This window comes from Musa acuminata, chromosome BXJ1-5 (genome assembly GCF_036884655.1).
Source record: "Musa acuminata AAA Group cultivar baxijiao chromosome BXJ1-5, Cavendish_Baxijiao_AAA, whole genome shotgun sequence".
Taxonomy (NCBI): Eukaryota; Viridiplantae; Streptophyta; class Magnoliopsida; order Zingiberales; family Musaceae; genus Musa; species Musa acuminata.
The window spans coordinates 41,388,253-41,408,853 of NC_088331.1; the positions used below are offsets into that span (position 1 = coordinate 41,388,253).

The window sequence follows — 20,601 nt, forward strand, 5'->3', positions numbered from 1 at the left end:
GAAAACAAAAACATTTGATAGATACCTAAAGTATTTCCTTTGTATGTAATATATCTAATCAAGACAAAAAAAAATCTAAACATATAATTTGTCGTAGCATGCCTAGAAATTTTAAATTATCTAAGAATAAGAAAATACCTAAAATATCTAATGCACCCATAGTATCTCCTTTTATCCTCAATGCATTTACTTATGATAAAAAAACATCTAAAGCATTTGATTGACTCAAGATGTCTTCTTTATACATGACACATCTATACAGAATAAAAAGAATATTCAAAATACCTAATGTACTGAAGGCATCTCCTTTCATATGTGATGCATCCATTGGAGGAGAAAAATAAAGCATTCAATGCATCTCTCTCTGTATGTAATGTGTAGCCACTCAAGACGAAGCAAAATATCTAAAAGACCCGACACACCCATGACATTTACTTTTATGCCCAATGTGTTTGTCCATGGTAAAACAGTATTATTTGAAACACTATACACGACCAAAACGTTCCTTGGAACCATCTTCGCCGTTCGTGCGACCACCTATAAGGCAGAGCATCTCAAGGTGGAGGGAGAGGTCTGGAGGTGGGTGCGAACGAATTCTTCGAGAGTCGGAGATTGTCTTCGCCGTCGCTTCTGCGGTTCCTTCACCTCTAATCCGATCAAGTTTCCAGGAAGACGATGGTCGTCTGCGAGCGCCGCTAGGTTTTGCCTATTGTTTCTGGTAACTCCCACCATGATCTCATCTTTTTGTTCCTCTGTCAATTCTTTTAATTTTACAAGTATTGCAAGCATAATACCAGTTTGTTTACTAACTAATCGAGCTAATCTGTTGGGGGGATTCAAGAAATAGCAGTAAACGGCAGCCAAAAATTGGGTCTTTATTGCGGAATTCCACGACTAAGGAATCCTCTTCACCACCGCGTCTTACAGCCGCCTTAAGCCAGCCACCACCGTAACCCATAAAAAATAATAGGAAAAGAAAATAAAAGAAAAAAACAGAAGAAACGAAGCAGAAGAGAAAGAGGAAACAGAGGAAGAAGAAAGGGAAGAGAGAGGGAGAAAGAAAATTACCAGCCTTCGTTTTTGGCATTAGAGATCAGAAAACTAAATTAGGTATGGTTTTGAATTCTGTAACTTTCCTGCTAATTAGATTACCAAATAGGGTTATCAATTAGCTAATTTTAGCTTCCTAAGTTAATAGGATCCTTAATAATATTCATTTTTAATTATCATTAGTTTATTCTCAAAGAATTATGTTTTAAGCTAATCTGATGGTGAAAAAAAGGACAAAGCTAATCTGTAATAGTGCTTTAAGTGGTAAATGTAACCTGTAAAATTAATTACTTTATGCTGTACTTTAGGTTTTTTTTTTAAAAAGAAGATAAAATTATAGTCGCAATATTATGTGGGAATTAACAGAGAGATAAAGCATGTTTAGCAAGTTATAAACGTACTTACAGTGTATAAGGAATTGATAAAATTTTAGAATAATTAGAAATGGTAACAATGAAAAATGAAGAATAAAATCAAATTAATATATATATGATATTTATTTATATTTTATGAGAGATTTGTGAATAATATTGTGTGTATAATTAGGAGAAGGAGTGTTTTGATTATTAAGTGAATCAAGGATACACAATTCGAGTCTGGACCTACGAATGGTGGTTATATATTGGTTTTATTTAGAAACTAGTGTTTTCTTGTTATGACACAAGAAGATATATGTTATCTATACCATAGGGGTTAAACATGGTTCTAGGTTTTATCATGGAAATATAACATGATCGTAGTCGTTAGCATTACTATGACTATATTTTTGACATGTACTTTTGGTTATAGTTATATTTATTATAAATTTAGACATATATTTTTAGCTATATTTATTTAGATTACAGATAACTAATCATGATCATTTATATGAATATGATATTTATTCTGATATACCATTTAGCTATAGTTATGGTTTTGTTTATTTTGAAATAAATATAAAGCTTATAGTATTTGATATAAATAATAAGAATAATTTGACATTTTTAATGTTGTGTTAAATTGATTATGAAAAGTACTTATAATTATGTATTTGTAATAAATTTTGATTGGCATATGAGTTATGGTGTTTATTGGGCTGTTGTTTGCTCATATGTTTATTCTTTGAATTTTTAAATCCCGAGAAATAGTCTAGTGTGGACATGTTTGAGGAAAAATATTATTGTTTGAAACTCTTTTTATTTTGGACTTGTATGATATTAATGTGCAATGTTATTTTGGATATGCTCTGGTGATCTTATAGTTATGTAAATGTATAGTGTCGACTGTGAAATAATATAAATTTTTTTATGATTATACGATGATAAATAACTTGGTGGACCATGTAAAGATTATGTTGCTTGTTCAGGTTTTGATCGTGCAATTTATGTTGGATTATTTTGTTAGATATAAGTTGTTGAAATATAATTAAACATGTTATGAATGTCGTATGATTGAATTGTTTGAGTTAAAAAATAATAAATAACCTATGGAGGCCAATTATTTGATACCTGCATTTGCATGATTAGTATGGCTATGATGTGGATCCTATCAATAGGGATTACATTGGTATTTATTCCGAAGCTAGTTTTTTCTGGACAAGGAAGATATGTGTTATCTATATCATTGGGGTTAAACATGATTCTGCGTCTTATCACATGGATATAACATAACAGCAACTGTTAGTATTATTATGACTATAGTTTTGACATTTACTTTTAGCTATAGTTATATTTATTATAAATTTATACATACATCTTTAGCTATATTTATTGAGATTATGGTTAACTCATCATCATTTATATGAATATGATATTTATTCTAATATACCATATAGTTTTGTAGTTATGGTTTTGTTTACTTTGAACTAAATGTAAAGCTTATAATATTTGATAGAAATAATAAGAATGATTTGACATTTGATATGTTGTGTCAAATTGATTGTAAAAAGTACTAATAAATATATATTTGTATGCATTTGTAATAAGTTTTGGTTGGTATACAAGTGAACATGTTTGAGGAAAAATATTATTGTTTGAAACTCTTTTTATTTTGGAGTTATATGATATTAATATGCAATATTATTTTGGATATGCTATGGTGATCTTGTAGTTATATAGATACACGGGTGTTCACTGTGATATAATATAAAATTTTGATGATTATATGATGATAAATAAAGATTTTGTTGCTTGTTCACGTTTTGATCATGCAATTTATGTTGGATTCCTATTGGTAGGTGAGTTGTTAAAGTATAATTAAACATGATATGAATGTCGTATGATTGAATTATTTATGAGTTAAAAATAAATAAATAACTTGTCGAGGTGAATTATTTGTGCAGGTTTTTGCCTTGCAATTCTAAAAAAGGATTGCAGCGTTGGGTGTTTAGCAAGAGTTGTTGTTTCAGAGAATTCTTGTAACGATCCATTTAGTCGATGCTTCGTATCATTGCAGATGCTAATTCATAATTTTTACTTGAACGCCGAACGTTTGATCGGTTGGTCTTTTCTAGATGGACTTATCGTACACGAATCTTTCAGCAGTTTCTTGTGCTTATTAGTACGAGTGGTTTGATGATCTCTTCTTGACATTTTCAAAAGTAGGTTTGATATATATGGCTTTTGGGCTTTCTCATCGTCACAGATGTTTTAGGTTTTAAGCCGTCAGGAATAATATTGCTTTTGTCCAAAATGTTCGTTTTTGAGGATCTATACGCTTTGTAAGACACCTGATCTGTTTAATCACTATGTTAGTTGGATGAGGTTTCCATGCTTTGCTTGCTTCGTATCGCTGATGCAGTGTCATTCAGTGGTTCGGTGCAAGTCTCATCCCCGTCTCTCATCCCTGATTTGACCCGACCCTCATCCCTGCCAGACGCAAGTCGACCGACGACCGACCACCAGTGTTCTCCCAGCGGTGGCGGCGGTACAGCGCGACACCTTCCCGTAGTACCTCCCTCTCTCTTAGCGCGCTCTCTCCCCTCGACACCCCTCTCTCTCTCTCTCTCCCTCTCTCTGGCAGGGCAACGCTCCCACCCTCTGCTGTACTCGGTCTCTCTCTCTCCAGTGCGTCGGGTAGGCCTCGCTCGTACCCACGCGCTGGAGGCGGTAGCCCTCTCTCCCTCTTCCTTTTCCATGGCATCCTCTCTACCTCTCCATTTCTTTCGACGGCCCTGTCCGCCTCTCTCTCTTTCTTCCAGGAGTCCGCCCTCCTCCGCTCGGCCTCCTGTCGCTGTTAGCCCTAGCGCTTCCTCCCCTGCAAAATTATGTTAATTTTTTGTTTATAATAGTTAATTATTGTAAATAAGAGTTTATGATTTGTGTCAATTACTGTATTTGTGACTACTAGAATTTCGAATTGTTAATTTTTGCTCTTTTGAATCGTGCTAATTTTGATGTTAATCTTCTTTTTCATGGGTTATTTTGTTATTAGATTTGGAGAATTTAGTACTTTAATGTTTTGTAGATGGTTAAGTGAATATAATTTGATATTTTGCGGTGATAATTTGAATCTGAAATCATATGAAACTTATATTTTGTCTATTTTTTATTTTAATGATTGAATTTCTTCTTTTTTTTATTCTTTTATCATCTTTATATCGGTGAGTGCCTAGTACCTGCGGCATTTTAGAACATTGGCATCTTTTAGCGCAATAGCCCAACACCTTCAACAACATTGGTGTCGATGAATAGTGCCATTCTTTGTACATAATATTGTCTTGAACTCTTGATATAATATTTGAATATTAACGTAATGTTACTACATACTAGAAGAAGAATTCTCTTCTAATTGTGATAGAATACATAACCAATAAGTTAATCAATGAAGGTGTGAGCTAGGGTAAAGACTTTAACAGTTTATCACAAGGTCCTAAGTTTGAATCCTGCCTTCACCACTTATCATTTGCCCCCCAAAAACAAAAGTTCACCAATTTCTTCACTTCACAAAATTTGGAGGTCTTATGGTATGCAACTTTTAAATGAAGAACAAGTATACTTTGTTTTTATAACATCATTTTAGAAATTAGAAAGAATATAGTAGACTTTTTATATATTACTTACTGGAATTTGAACGTATAGAAATTTGCCATTGCTTATAGTTACCAGAACAGTGCAATTTCTGTGTCTAGAGCTAAAATAAAAATGAAATTATTGTTGTTTCATGAAGCTTTGTGCAGTTACTCGTACTGACTTTCTATTGGTTCTCAGAACCAACTTCATAGCTTTGTTGAGGTTTGGAAAATGGCCGCAACCAAGCATTTTCCTCGGATGGTCTCACATGTGATTCTTGATTTAGATGGTACACTTTTAAATACAGGTGTGTACTTACCCACATTTTTCTTGATCATTTTTTTCATATTAAGTACAATATATATTTCGCAAGTTTTTCCAATTTCATTACTGTCGTAAAATCACACACACAGTGAGATGGACCTTTGACTTATATGCTGTTGCAACACACATAGAGATACATTTACAAATATGTCTATGTACCTAGCTTTCTTCTTTAAGTTTCATGCTTAGAGTTCATCTCCTAATCTTTAACCGGTGACAGATGGTGTCATGAATGAAGTTCTCAAAGTATTCCTTGTTAAATATGGCAAAAGGTGGGACAATAAAATATCTCAGAAAATAATAGGGAGGACACCTTTGGAAGTTGCAACTGCAGTTGTGAAAGATTTTTCACTTTCTCTGACAACTGAGGATCTCATGTCTGCAATTTCTCCAATGTTCTCTGACCAGTAAGCATCATGACATTCTTCCTGTGATTATCATCTTTGTGCTATCTATATCATTCATTATTGAACACAGCTGCAATATATGATTAGAGGGAATGTAGTGTCACTTAATGCTCATGTTTCTTTTTTATGTCTTCGCCTATCTTTAGCGATGATATTAACATTTTTCCTCAGTGCAGTCTGAGGTAGAGAAAGGACTGTTTAAGGGCCTTGTTGACAGTGAATGTACCCACACCTTTTATAGATAATGTTTTCCTCTGTTCTATCCGAAACTGCAGCTAAGACAGTATGTGGCTGACAAATTAAGAAAATTGATTAAAAGGAGATAGTAATATTGTGAGAGAAGAAACTACTAGAAAGGAGGGACTAAAAGGGATTCAACACCATTGCAGTTCCATCTTTGCTGGTTTTTTTTCCGAAAAACTAAATCACCTTTCCAGGGGCCAGTTCTTGGCCTTTTTTTCTGAAGTTGGTTTTGCTATTATTACTGCCTGTTCTTAGTTTTAAGCAAAGAGAGCTGAAGACAAACCCCTGGTGACTATTGTAGTTGTGCACTAATTTTGAACTTGATAGGCTTTTGATATGTCCCTTTTGGGTCCCTAAAATTGGCCTAAAATTACTGGTCCCATGGTTATTTTATAATATTAATAGGAAAATATCTACGAGAATAAAATTTTTCCTTTCGGGGTAGTCAGTTTCCAGTTTTCTCTGAACCGAAGGACACACAAGCTCAGGTGTTTGAAGACTTCTCGATGAAATTATAGGGAAATTTCTTCTAAAATTACAGCATACAAAAATTTGAATTCAACAGTTATCACAAATGTAGCAAGTATCTTGAGGCCTATTGGTTATTGATTTTGATTATTTTTGAAAGCAAATCATGTTGAGTTTCAACATTTAATATGTATTTGCATGTCAAACAGTTTGAACTGAAAACCTTGGTCATGTTCAGAAAAGAGAAATTCAAGCAGATAATCTTCCTTTTTCATTTCTCTTCTGTTCAATTGATGCCAAAGAAGGAAAGGGAAAAAATTGTTTTCCACTGGAATCTAGGTTGTCTAAGAGACCTTGGGGTGAACCTTTAGAGGTTTCCTGATATTTTGAGATATTTGGTTTTCTTCCTTCTCTTTTCCTTCCTGTCTTTTCTTCCACCACCCAGTTACGTGTCAACATGCCAAAATCTCAATCCACATCCAGGTAGCTAGAGCTACTTTAGACCAGGATTGTAATCATCTGCTGAATCCAATTTGATATACTGAACATGCATGGATGATATCCAAATGGATTGAGCTTGATAATTAATTTAGAATAATGTAGGACTTGCTGGAAGTTTAAGATGTCTTGGATTCTTAGGTTAAATAATTAGGCTTAAGAAAGCTGTTTGGGCTGTTATGAACCATGGTTTAGAAATTCACAAAAGTATGCTGGCAGTTAGTTAGAGCTTGAATTACAGATAAACAATAAATTGATGTAAGAAGAGTAACAATATGTTGCTGGAATTTTAGTTTAACAATCAGTTATTAGTAATAAAAATCATAAACATATAGAGCAATGCTAGTATACAATACATTATAGAGTTGATTATGAGGACTTATTCCAATTCCTAGCAGTCACAGCCAGTGTTCTTGGCCACACATGGTCATGACCCATGCATGGACAGGCCATATTTGTTATGCTTCTTTTTAACTAAGGAACAGTATTTTGTTGAAGGTTCTTTTTTTAACTTTGACTTGAATTACTGCATTTTTTTACTGAAGGTGGTGCAATATCAAAGCTCTGCCAGGTGCTAATCGGTTGATTAAACATCTGAGGAGTAATGGGGTGACTTTGGCTTTAGCTTCAAACTCTTCAAAATCCTGCATAGAAGCAAAGATTTCTTTCCACCAAGGTATAATGGCAGCTTAAAAAGCATTATGTTTCAAAACCAAGGTTCTCTGTTTCACCCAGACTGGTACAAAACAGTTTGTACTTACCGGTCTGAGTGTAGACTGGTACATGGGCTGGCCCTGCCTTAGCTTCAAACTCTTCAAAATCCTGCATGGAAGCAAAGATTTCTTTCCACCAAGGTATAATGCCAGCTTAAAAAGCATTATCTTTCAAAACCAAGGTTCTCTGTTTCACCCAGACTGGTACAAAACAGTTAGTACTTACCGGTCCGAGTGTAGACTGGTACTTGGGCCAGCCCCGTTTTGGTTGGTCAGGTCCAATCCATTAGAAAAATAAAAAAAACTTAAATCTCCAATTAGGGCTCGCGTATGCGAGCCCATTTGCAAGCACTCTTCTCACGAGGAGCATGGAATGGCACTCGAGCTTTTGCCATCCAACACTGCCACTCCTGTCATTCGTCGCCGACATTGCCTCTACTATCATTCATCATCACTTACCTGCCTTGTATGCTTCCTCCTCCTCCACCACCCTTTCATCTTGTTCCTTCTTCTTCCTTTTCCTCCATCGCCTCTTCTTTTTCCTTCTTCTAACTCCTTCCTCGTCTTCCTTTCTCTTCCTTCGTCCTCCTTTGTCTTCCTCCTCCTTCCTCCTCCTCTTCCTCCACTGAGCATTCATCTTCTCTTTCATCTTCGAAACATTGGTGTGTATCGATTCACTGACCAATACCATGTGTCAGTACACCGTTACATACTGGTCTTGCCAGGGACTGATATGGGGTCTAATACGTGATACAACATTCCTTGGTTTTAACATATTGATATATTTATTTAAGTTTTCTCCTACTGCTGGCATTTTGATTATTGTTTCTCACTTTCTCTTATTTGTTCTCATAATGTTATTTCTGATACTTAGGCTGGAAAGAATCATTTTCTGTTATCATTGGTGGTGATGAAGTTACTACGGGAAAGCCATCCCCAGAAATGTGAGACACCAAAACGAGTAGCATGATTTGTTGATTTTTTTATGCTTGGCACATTGTTCATTATATTAATGTTTACTTTGGAAATTTTGAATTTTTTTGGACAAGATTCCTTGAAGCTGCCAAAAGAATGAATGTTGATATTTCAAATTGCTTGGTGATCGAGGACTCATTGTAAGTTTTCAAATCTTAATTCTCCTCAATTTTCTTTCCTTCCACCATCATATATCTTCATGAGTTTTAGTATTAGTCCTTCTTTCTTCTCTGAATACTGAAATTACAATGAAATAACAAATTTTGATTTTACACAGTAATGAATATCTTATGTATTTTTACTGTATTGTTCTTTTGTTTTATGATTATTTTGCTTCTGCAATAATGGGAAGAATTATAGAGCAGATTTATAATTATGCCTATATCTGATATAAATGCAAATTTTGTTGGTTGATCTTTGACTGTTTAAGTTGAATTTATCTCTGTTTGACGTGTATGACCTTCAATGCTAACATAATAAACCAAATAAACAAAATTAAATATAATTCAATTTGTTAATTGTGAGTTTCTTTGGTTTTGTATTTTCCTAATGATTTACATTTTACATGATAGATTCAATCCTGCTTTCTTGTTGAATCTTCCATACAAAGATTTGGTTCTTATTATAAAAAGAGGATGCAGTGCCAATAAAGATAGTTAAAATGGTCACTGAGTTATGATTGTTCTGAACATGAATGAATTTTATAGGATCATACAAACTCAAAGGGCAGCTGTTTGTCCAGTGATGCAAGGACCATTGAATATCTAATGTGCTGCTCATGTTGATGATTTACATTTAATTTAATAAACAAGAATATTATAGAATTTTCAGAAGAAAAATACTTTAAAATTTTTAAAGTGAAAAGTAGTTGGTTTGTTTGTCCTAGACTATCTTAGTGAAGGTAATGGAGTCTTTTGTGTACCAAGTCCTATAGTTATGTTAAGAATTGCAAAGGCGACGCTCCGAGTGTCAAAAGATAAATTTGATTGTTGATCCTTTTTCTATTTTACACCATAATGCAGCCCATCCTATGTCCAGGGTATGATTTATTTAATTTATTGTTAAGATATTATAAGATGGTATAGAAGAACAATCAGAGTTATAATAAGGATAAGCTATATAGAACATTAAGCATAATCAAGTTCCAAAGAGGTAAAATATAGAATATTACATAGGTATTAATGCTTAGTAATATGAGGGGCTTGACACGTAGGTGATTGTTGGCATGTTAGATGAGACCTGGTCCCACCAGGATAGCTAAGGATATATGAAAATGGATACATGGCACATCCTCATCATTCCAATTTTACTATATATATTTCTATTCTATACTCTGTTTTTATAGTTTGCTTGCAAGAACTTGGTCTTGAAGATGTAGCCTTCTCTATGTCATCTGTATATGGCTGTGCTTTCAAGGATGTCTCGTACTTGCCAGGCCTGGCGTTGTTGCTGGCAAAGCAGCAGGAATGGCAGTGGTAGCAGTGCCATCTCTTCCGAAACAAGCTGGTCTTTACAGTTCAGCGGATGTGGTAATCAATTCTTTGCTTGATCTGCATCCTGAAAAGTGGGGCTTACCTCCTTTTGAAGATTGTATGCTCTTAAAGCTCTGTTTAAAAATTTATCACTTTGTGTAAGTTTTTCCTTTGCTTCTGAAGATTTCCTGCCTACAAATTGCAGGGATTGAAGGCACTTTACCAATTGAACCATGGTATATTGGAGGACCTGTTATTAAGGGATTTGGTAGGGGCTCCAAGGTACTTGGGATACCAACAGGTATGTCAGGATTTAAGAAGTTTATAACTGCATATTTGAGTCAGGATATCAAAGACTGCGAATTTGCCTCTGTTTGATGTTTCGCAAAGGTGTCTGAAGCCTTGTGCAACAGTTTTCAATTTTATTTTCTCTCTACAAGCTGGACTTTGGATTTGGAATATTATAAGGAATTTTCTAAAGATCATATAAGAAGATGAATGTAATCTGTGAAACTTGGTCTGTTGGTTTATCTCTTCTTGTTTAGTTGTGAAATAATTTCTCTAGTTACTTCTTATTCAATTGATCTGTTTAAGGAATCAAGGTATAGACCAAGGTTCGCCATACCGATGTGTACCGCCCGGTACGGGCGGTACGTACCGGTCCGAGAGGCGACCGGTACGCGGACCGCCCTCTACCGGGCGGTACACCAAAAAAAGCATGTATCGGGCGATAACGGTCGAAATTTCGACCGTTACCGCCCGGTACCATTCGGTAACGGTCGATTTCGACCGTTACCGCCCGATACCACTCGGTAACGGTCGAAATCGACCGGTACCACTCGGTAACGGTCGAAATCGACCGTTACCACACTGTAGCAGTGCTACAGTGCTCCAACGGTCACACTCGTCCGCCCAACGTGCAAAGGCAAAGGGGAAGGCAGTAGCATCAGTTGCATCGTTGGAAAGAATCGAGTCGGGCGACGAGACACCTTCACAATCACATTCTCTTTCTCGTTCGGTCCAGAGACATGACAGCAACACGGACAGCAGTGCCTCAACAGATGATGGCGGTGATACCGGGCAGTCGTTGGTCTCGTCTGCACAACTTGAGGGTGGTGAATGGACTGAGGAGCAATATTTTACACATGCCACTCAAGATTCAGATCATGGAACTCGACAAGGTACTGGTCAAGTTTATGCGCGGAAGGGAAAGGAGAAGGGGAAGGGGAAGGCAGTGGATGAATATGAACAAATGCAACAGAGCATACATGATATAGACACAGAAAGAGACTCATCGTATTCACAGCCATCGTATTATGAAGAATCATATGGGCAACAACAGTATGGTGATAGTTGGTCATCCTTATCTGAGCAACAGCATGATACAGAACAACACTAATATATGCCTCAAGAGCTGCCTCGGACAAATATGATTTATGACGATCAATCTACGATCAGTACCACATTGATGCATCAATGGCATACGGTGTATCAATACACTATGTCATGGGATCAATTTCATGATTGGGTCCAACAAACGTATCATATTGATATGTATCGGATCGAGGACCCCGATCCACCACCCGTGGAGGCCCGTCGTTCGTTTTGGTGGTAGAATTAACAATCAGGTATATCTAGATATATGATTATTTAATTCATTTGAATTTTAGAGTTTATATTGTAACAAAATAGTCTAACAATTCAACTGATTTTTTTATAGATATTTCAATCTATAACGAGCTGAAATACGAACCTCGAACAAGACTACCTCAAAGCCCGAAAAAGATATGTGATGCTATTTTTACCTAATTTACATTGATTTTGCTAAACTTATACTATTACTATATTTATTTGTAACTTGAAAACTCTACCCTAACTTTTTTTTTAATTTTCAGGTATTTTCGGAGGGATAAATCGGTGAAATCAGGTGTACCGAGCGGTACACCTCGGTATACCGCTCGGTACGCCGTACCGTACCGAGCCACCGACGAAACGCCGGTACGGTACGGTTCGGCGAACCTTGGTATAGACATTGTTGAAAATGGTCTTAGGATAGTTGCACTACTATAGAAAGTCATACTACATCAAACTCCACCTTATATGTTTAAAGAAATACTATTATTTTCTGATAGTAGGAATTCATTTTGATACATTCAGTTCTTGTCTTATAAAATGCAATGTTTGCCCTATTGGCCCGAAATGGTATGTACCAGTTGCACTGATGTACCAACACATGGTACACTGGTAAGTACTGGTGTTTCAGAGAGGAAGAAAACAGAGAGAAGAGGAAGGGATGGCAGAGGAAGGAGGAAGAAAGAGGGAAGAAGAGGAAGTGATGGAGGAGGAAGAGAAGAAGAGACCTTACCTAAGACATGGCGGTGCAGTGAGGTCGTGGCAACCGGAGGTCGCCATCGATTGCTGCTTTGGAGGGCGATGTTCATGAGCCCTGGAGAGGCGGAAGCAGAGGCAATTCTCGCGAGCGTTGCTTAGGTGGAGGTGATGCTTGTGAGCGCTATGGAGGCAGCGCTTGCATGAGAAGTGGAAAACTAGGGTTTCCTGTACCGGTCCGGGAGAAACAGTGAACATTCGTAAAATGTTCTGCAAAATTTACATTATAATATTTTGACTCCTTCGATGGTGGGCCCTGCCGCCTTGGTACAATGGTAGAATTGCTCCCTTGTAATTGGAGGTTTGAAACTGTGAAAATAAACTCTGGATGAGGATTTACAACTTTCTATATCTGACCTTTGTTGGATCCAGTTCTGACTGTTTGCCTCTTGCGCTTGGCTGCCTGAAGTCACAAGTTAAAGAGTGAACAATGATAATACTTTGGTTTAGCAACTGTTTATAAAGGTTAAGGTGCAACTGTAAGTTATACATGGAGAAACATCAAGTGGTTAGAACGCTAACCACGTCACAGTTATGGTCCAAAGTTTTTCTTCTGTTGGAGCGAGATGAAAATGATGTGTACTTAATTTGCAGCACTGCTTTTATTTGCAGTGTTTGTTGCTTGAGGTTGATAGAGAGGTGTTGTTGGGAGACCAATGGATTGTGTTAATAACTAAGGTCATTTCGGGTTCTGTTGCAAAGAAGACATACTATGAATATTATTTTGGTAGCCCTCATTGCTTGTATTAGTCTATCCTCCATTGTTACAATCTCTTTATTTGAAAAAAACATTTACTCATACTATGAACTAAAATATTTTTCCATCCTGATTTGTACCACTTAACATTTGTCATGCTACATTCCTTTCCCTTTCTATAAATAACTTAATGACTCAATTTATTATTGATACTTTTTTGTTCTAGAGAGAGATGCACTACATCATTCTCTTTAAATTTCCAAAACAGTGTAATGAATCAATATTAGTAATATTTGCTGCTCATACAGTTATTTTTCACTTTGTTTAGTTGGTTGTCAACACTGATCATCCATGTTGCAATATGTGCAGCTAATTTACCTGCAGAAAATTTTTCTACAATACTCTCTGAGCACACATCAGGAGTCTACTTTGGCTGGGCAGGACTCTCAACAAGGGGCATCTACAAGATGGTCATGAGCATTGGTTGGAACCCATACTTTGACAACACCGAGAAGACTATTGTAAGTGTGCTCTTGTCTATAGTTGTCTGGAGTTTGTTCTTTCTAACAGAGTGTTATCGGTTCCAGGAGCCATGGCTACTCCATGACTTTGGTGAGGACTTTTACGGGGAGGAGTTGCGCCTCGCTATTGTAGGCTACATAAGACCAGAGGTATTGGAAAGTAAAGAAAGAACAAAGAAAAATAGAGGAATTTACATCAACTGCTTGTTTGACAGTATTCTGTTTGAACTCACAGGCAAATTTTCCGTCGCTCGAGAGTCTGATTGCAAGGATTCATGAGGATGGTAGGATAGCCAAGAAAGCCCTTGACCTTCCTATATATGCAGGCTCCAAAGATTCAGCATATTTGAAGAACTCCATGCTGCGGAGTAATTGTCATTCTTGAATTGCATGAGTTCTAGATGTGTAGTAGAGATAAATCTTTCAGATTGGTCAACGGTCAGAACAAGAACCAAAGTATGGCCTTGTTCACTGCCACATTCATCAAACAGAAGAAGATGCCAAATGCAAACATGATTGTGTTAACCTATATTCTTTTCTAAAACATGAATCTCTTGATCAAACGAGCAAAAAGAGGTGAATGTTTTTCTAATGTTACCTTAAAGCTTGTGAACTTTGCCTAACATTTTCTCTTCTGCTCTAAATGCTATAAGCAGGAAGCACATTGCGCACATCATCTATGTTCTTTCTGGTATTCCTGTGTTATTTCATTCTTTCTTCAGTCTTCAAAGAATTCGTTACATAGAAGTTTCCAAAGAGTTGTTGCAATACATACTAACTTGGAAGTTCCATGGCTTGTAGCCCGTTTGTTTCACTTCGCCATCCTCCCTCGAACCAGTGAATGCAATACATACAAACCTCAATGTTTCTCCGTATTACTTTGTCCGTTTTGTATATCTCACGTCACTCTTTCTAATTGCTCTTTATTGGCCATTCTCCTCCTCTTTTCTCTCCTTCCTCTATGGCCTTTCTTCGAGATCAGGAACATCTGTGCAGTGCTACATGGGCGTCTCCATCAATAGTACCTCGTCGACTATTGATCAGGAACATCTCTGAAGGACTACAACATCTATGGTAATATCATAGACTTAACTGATTTTAATGACTTTAATATCATAGACTTAGCTGATTTTAGTGACTTAAGTTGCATGATATTCCCTACTTACAAAGATCAGTCTTCTCATGTTCATAACATGAAGGATCTGCACAGAAAGAAAACAAATTAGTAACGAACAAAATGTGTAAACAAATTCGTTGTTTGACCAACGTAATTGGAGATCGGCACAAGCATTACTAGATAAAATCCTTCGTTAATAATTAATAATAGTAAACTGATATAATTTACTTACTCGGAACAAATGTACGACAAAGGGTCCTATAATATTCTATATGTTAGGTTGAACTACCTACTACCTATAAAAAATCTTAAATGAAGTTTACTATTCATATTTTTTTTAAAAAAAATAATAAAATAATATTTACTATTCATAATCCCTATATATATATATATATATATATATATTCCTTCCCCACAACCCTTGCTTGTACACTCCTACCATCAGCTCTCTTGGGTTAATACAATTGACTTTAGTGTTATTACAAGATGTTAATAATACTAAAAATATTAAATCATTATAACAAATATCAAAAACTATTTCTAACCTTCTACTATTTGATCTTTAAGTCATCTCATTCTATCATCTTTTTTTTAATTATTTTATGCATAAGGAATGATCTCAATACTATTCAACCCTGTTTAATCAAACAAAACCCTAGTCCAAGAAACAACAATCTTCTCACCTCAATCAAGTCATAATAGGATTTGGATAAGACTATTCATCATCCAAACAAGGATAGCTACTAAGCAAGAGGGATGCATGCACCCACAAGAAAAAGTCATATAAGGAAAACCCTAATTGTCATGTCTTATAAGGAAAGTTCTTAAATCATAAGAATTTAGGATACCTCTCTCCTTATAAAACAAGGGGTGTGTCCACATTTAAAAGAAATTATGAAAGCCTTTAGTAAAGAGTCAATTGGCCCTAGTTTTATAGCCTTAGAGCAGCAAAGAGAAGAGGAAAGAATTCTGCACTACTGCAGCCAACTTATTCTAACTGTAGCCTTATTCCTCACATTCCAATATCTAAAAGCTCTACCCCAAAGCTTCGTCTAACTATTGTGAAAAGTCCTCAACGTCTACTATCCATCTAAACCTTAGGAGGAGGTTCTAATAGTACATATACGAAGAGACCAAAGACTAGTAGTGATCGCATCTTGCCGAGAGCACTAACATATTGTCTAAAAACAACCTACGTTTTCATGCACCTATAAGCTTTCTTTCATGCTTCTATCTTCATTATTTCAATTCTCATAGTTATGATTTTAACTTAACAAATAATAGAGGTTATTTTCTTTCGATTTTATGCTTGGTTTTTCAAGTCTTATTCGTCAAAACTTTTATTCGAAAGATAGTATCGAGTCAACGGATTGTCAAACTCGAACCTTATACAGATTAGATAATATCATAGCAATGTTCTTATGAATGGTGATCATGAGACATGGATACAAAAAGTCAAGTGAAGATCTACAAGAGTTGGAGTTCATGCCATGATCACCCAAAAGAGGAAACACTAATGGGATGACGATCGATAACCCAACAGCTATGGCTAACTTTACTGTCCAAATGATAGTACTAGCCCAACAGATGGAGATCGTCATTTGTTAGATGCAAGCCTAAAATAATTCTATAACAACGAATAGCTGAGTAAAGAATGTCGCGACAAAGGAGAGAGAGAGTTGTCTCCATCCGAGATGCGCAACTATGAAAAAGACGTTGCATATAACATCACAGCAAGAACTCGACTCTTTCGCACCGAGGCTCGCATTGACATACTATCCTATGATAACTAGATTAATACTGAGATATTAGACTCATGGATAGATCAACTTAATCCTTATTTCTATCTATATGACTATAACATCGAGGATAGGGTGATGCTTGCAACTTAAGTTTATCAGACATATTCTTATCTGACAAAAAAATTATCTTTGAACCAACAATGATGAAGACATATCATGGACGTAATTCAAAAAGCTCATACAAGATGAATTCTATCCTATGGAGTACATTGAAGGAAGATGGAGGAAGTGGCACTACATATGCTAAGGGATCAACCTACGTAAGAATACACCATCGAGTTTTAACAAAAAGCTATAACACTCCATATTTTCCTCAACAATCACTCGATAATGATGAAATACATCACTAGCCTCCATGCCTAGATAAACATAGAATTGGGGCTCTTCAAAACTCACAACATCGCAATAGTAAGCATGATGATAGTGATGATTGAGAAAAAGAATCGAACCCACACCGAGAAGAATATGAAGAAAGCAAAAGGGAAGCACTTAAAATATAAGACCAAGAGTAGTAAAACTATATATTCTTCTAAAAGAAAATGATTTGTTATGCAATTACTATAAAATTGTATATCATACATCGAAGACGTGTTGGAAGGTTCACCTTGAACTCATTTCGAAGAAGTGGAAGAAGAATAATCAAAATCGATGTATGGTGATTGCTACTATAGGAGATGATCAAATCAAACTAGCATTAGTTTTACACTTAGATCTGAATCTATCATTGAAGGCTAGACTAAAAGCTACAGACTCAAATCCAACCCCTATTCCAAAAGTTTGAGAAAAATTATTTACTCTCAAGATCCAAGTGAAATAAGAGGCCATCAATACAATTGTCGACACCAAAAGCTAAAAGAATTTCATCTCGATAAGCTTAGTGCAAAGATTTGGACCAGAGACCACTTCTCATCCAAAACCATATTTGCTAGAGTGGATCCACAAAGACATCAAGATGAGGATAGATCATTAGTGCACATTCAAATTTATGATCACTAATAAGTACATTGATGAGGTGACATGTGAGGTAATGCCCCTCAATATATGTTTAAGTTTTTTTCTCGAGTCTATATTTGTGGGGCTAAGAAGTCATCTATCATTGTTGCCCCCAACAATATATGTTCTTGAAGGATAAAAATAAGTTCATCAATAAAAAGGATTGAATTGGACTGCTAATTGACCAAGTGATGATTGCTCAAGTAAAGAGGATGGTGAATGCATGCCGAAAGATTGAGCTCTTGATCATCCAATTGATTACCGCAACAACACAAACATTAGCCTTAGCATTGGCCCATGAAATCATAGAAGATGAAGGCCTACAATAGCTTATCAATAAGTACTTAAAGCTCTTTGAAGAACACAATAAACTTCCCCCACAACGTGTAATGAAGCATGAAATCTAGCTTATCTCCCATGCCCCTTTGTTGAATCTTAGCATGTACAGGAGTTCGATGATGAAAGTAAAGAAATCTAGAGATAAGTTGCTAAGCTTATCAAGAGTGACATCATTTAGCCGAGTAGTTTCCCTTATGACTCACCAATGGTGATGGTACCAAAGAAAGATGAAGGTTAGTGCTTGTGTATCGACTATCATGCCTTAAACAAGATCATGGTAAAGAACCGATACTCGCTACTATAGATTGATGACTTGTTAGACCAACTACTACTTATCATGGTTTTCTTAAAGCAAGATCTTAAATTAGGATATCATCAAATTCGAATATGAGAAAATATACCTAAAGAAATAGTGTTCAAGACAAGGCAAGAATTATTGAAGTGGTTGGTGATGCCTTTACAATGGACCAGCAACCTTCATGTGACCCATGAATAATGTGCTATGCCTTATATTGAAGATTTCATTATCGTCTACCTTAATAACATCTTCATCTTTAGCACAAAAAGAGCATATTGAGTATGTCCAAAAAAGTGTTCAAGCTTTTGGTGAAGTACCAACTGAGGCTCAACCCAAATAAGTGTAAATTTAGCAAAAGAAACCTCATCTACCTAGGCTTCATCATTGGTGGAGGAAGAATCCAAATCAATCTACAAGGTCAAAGTGATCCGAAAGTGGCCAAAACTAAGATGGTCACAAAAGTTCATAGCTCTCTAGGTCCATGCCAATGCTTACGTAAGTTCATTTAAAACTTCTTTATACTCGTTGTCCCTTTATATTCCCTCACCAAAATAGGTTAAATATTTGACTGAACCAAAAAACATGAAGATATGTTCCACTTACTAAAGAGGAAAATCAATAAGATACTAATACTAGCCGTATTGAATTTGTAGTAACCTTTTGGGTTAGAGACAGATGAGTCGAGATACACGATGGGGGCTATTTTGATACAAGATGGCCGACTCATGAAAAATCACTCTTATATGTCCTAAGGATCTCAAAAGAATTAAACAACTTATGACAAAGAATTACTTACGCTATATCAAGTGATCAATACCTTTAGACGCAAACCAAATTGCAACAAACATGACACATGAAGTGGATCTCATATATGTACTAATTCAACATAGTGATTAAGTATAAAAAGGGAGTACAAAACAAGCTAGCCGACATGTTATCATGACCCTCGATCGTAAGTCTTTGCTTATCTATGCACATGTAGGTCATACTTAGTTTTCACAAGGATTATACAGACATATACATGAAAGACCTAGAATTCAAAGACAATATAGAGAAAGTTAAGCAAGAACCAATATAAAATTTATACTCTAATGAGGACCGCTCTACGGAGGTATACAGTTTTATGTACCAAAGAAAGCAGATCGCATGAATTAAATGCAAGAAGCATACTCGTCAAAAGTCACGAGATACTTCGATATGAATAAGTTGTTGATGAACCTACAATGATATGTTTATTTATCACACCCCCCGAATTTATTATATTATAATTCAACAACAATCTATTTCAGGATCCGATCACACATTTGAGGATACTGAGAAAACATTTAAGTCATTTCCATATATTCCATAATCCATGAGACTTGTGTAATTTAAAATCATATACCATATCACTTAATGATTCACAAAATTCAAAGCCAACTCAACTAAACCCTAACCATATCATAAATACATAAGCATGGGAATCTATACAATCACAAAACCAACATGTACCATATATTCATATAATTACATAATTTAAACTTAACATTTCCAAAATCCCGATATGAGGGGTACTTTTCAAATATTTATAAGATACATTAACCTAGATTTGTCGTTGATATACACAAAAGAAACTTATACGACATCAACTTATCAAGTACGAAAGATTTGCCCCAAAACCTTCTAGCTTTCCACTACCTTAGCCAAATTTGAACATTTTAGTGAGTGATAGGCTATCCTGAGAAACAAAAAGAACCAAAATGGACCAAAGCTCGATTCTGGTAGAATTTGAGAGGCATTGTATGAATTATTTGGATAACCAATTATACTCAAATTTATACAAAATAGGCGTTATTCGGAAGATATATTAATCTATATTTTAGGAAATCAAGTTTGCATAAATTGGAGTTTATTGTAGGGAGTTACAAATAATTTCGTAGCTAAAGGTTTGAAAACATCAACTCTGTTTTACTGAGTCCACAAGGTTGATGAAAACAGATGTTTCAGTTTGTAATTGTACTTTAAAATTTTCAAATCAGGTAAGTACAGATTTTGATTTAATTTCGAATAAATTATACTTTGTATGAATCTGAGTTCTAAGCAGAAAGTTATAAGCAGTTAAGCAATAAGATGTCAAAAATTACAGTCCTTTGTAAAATCTGTAGGGTTAATTAAAATAGAAATATTCTATGCATTTAAACTCCAAATCATTTAATCTCAATATCAAAATAAATATCTTTAAGTCTACTTTCAAATGGATTAGGCTTTGCCTAAATAAGAGTTTAATGCTAAAAGTTAGATCCAAAACAATGTATAGATGTCAGATTA

The 20,601-nt window shown here is 35.6% G+C and overlaps 1 protein-coding gene across 9 annotated transcripts; it reads left to right on the forward strand.

Moving 5' to 3' along the window:
* The first annotated feature begins 423 nt into the window (after positions 1 to 423).
* LOC135584527 (bifunctional riboflavin kinase/FMN phosphatase-like) lies at positions 424 to 14,418 on the forward strand. Of its 9 annotated transcripts, XM_065184090.1 has the most exons (12): positions 580 to 718; positions 3,371 to 3,445; positions 5,238 to 5,346; positions 5,584 to 5,770; positions 7,525 to 7,655; positions 8,567 to 8,636; positions 8,742 to 8,807; positions 10,103 to 10,257; positions 10,345 to 10,440; positions 13,594 to 13,745; positions 13,812 to 13,895; positions 13,981 to 14,418. In XM_065184090.1, exons 3-12 carry the CDS (start codon positions 5,271 to 5,273, stop codon positions 14,128 to 14,130), a joined length of 1,167 nt encoding a protein of 388 aa, XP_065040162.1. In that variant the 5' UTR covers positions 580 to 718; positions 3,371 to 3,445; positions 5,238 to 5,270; the 3' UTR covers positions 14,131 to 14,418. The 9 variants fall into 9 exon arrangements, with proteins under 9 accessions (XP_065040157.1, XP_065040162.1, XP_065040163.1 ...); XM_065184085.1 differs by lacking the exon at positions 3,371 to 3,445 and having other exon boundaries at positions 424 to 718; XM_065184091.1 differs by lacking the exons at positions 580 to 718; positions 3,371 to 3,445 and adding an exon at positions 3,508 to 3,526.
* Positions 14,419 to 20,601: the final 6,183 nt, after the last annotated feature.

Coding starts and splice junctions, on each gene's coding strand:
- LOC135584527 (XM_065184084.1), top strand. CDS start 3,798: ATGCTTTGCTTGCTTCGTATCGCTGATGCAGTGTCATTCAGTGGTTCG. Junction 8,808..10,102: donor TTGGTGATCGAGGACTCATT/GTAAGTTTTCAA, acceptor CGTACTTGCCAG/GCCTGGCGTTGTTGCTGGCA. Junction 10,441..13,593: donor GGTACTTGGGATACCAACAG/GTATGTCAGGAT, acceptor CAATATGTGCAG/CTAATTTACCTGCAGAAAAT.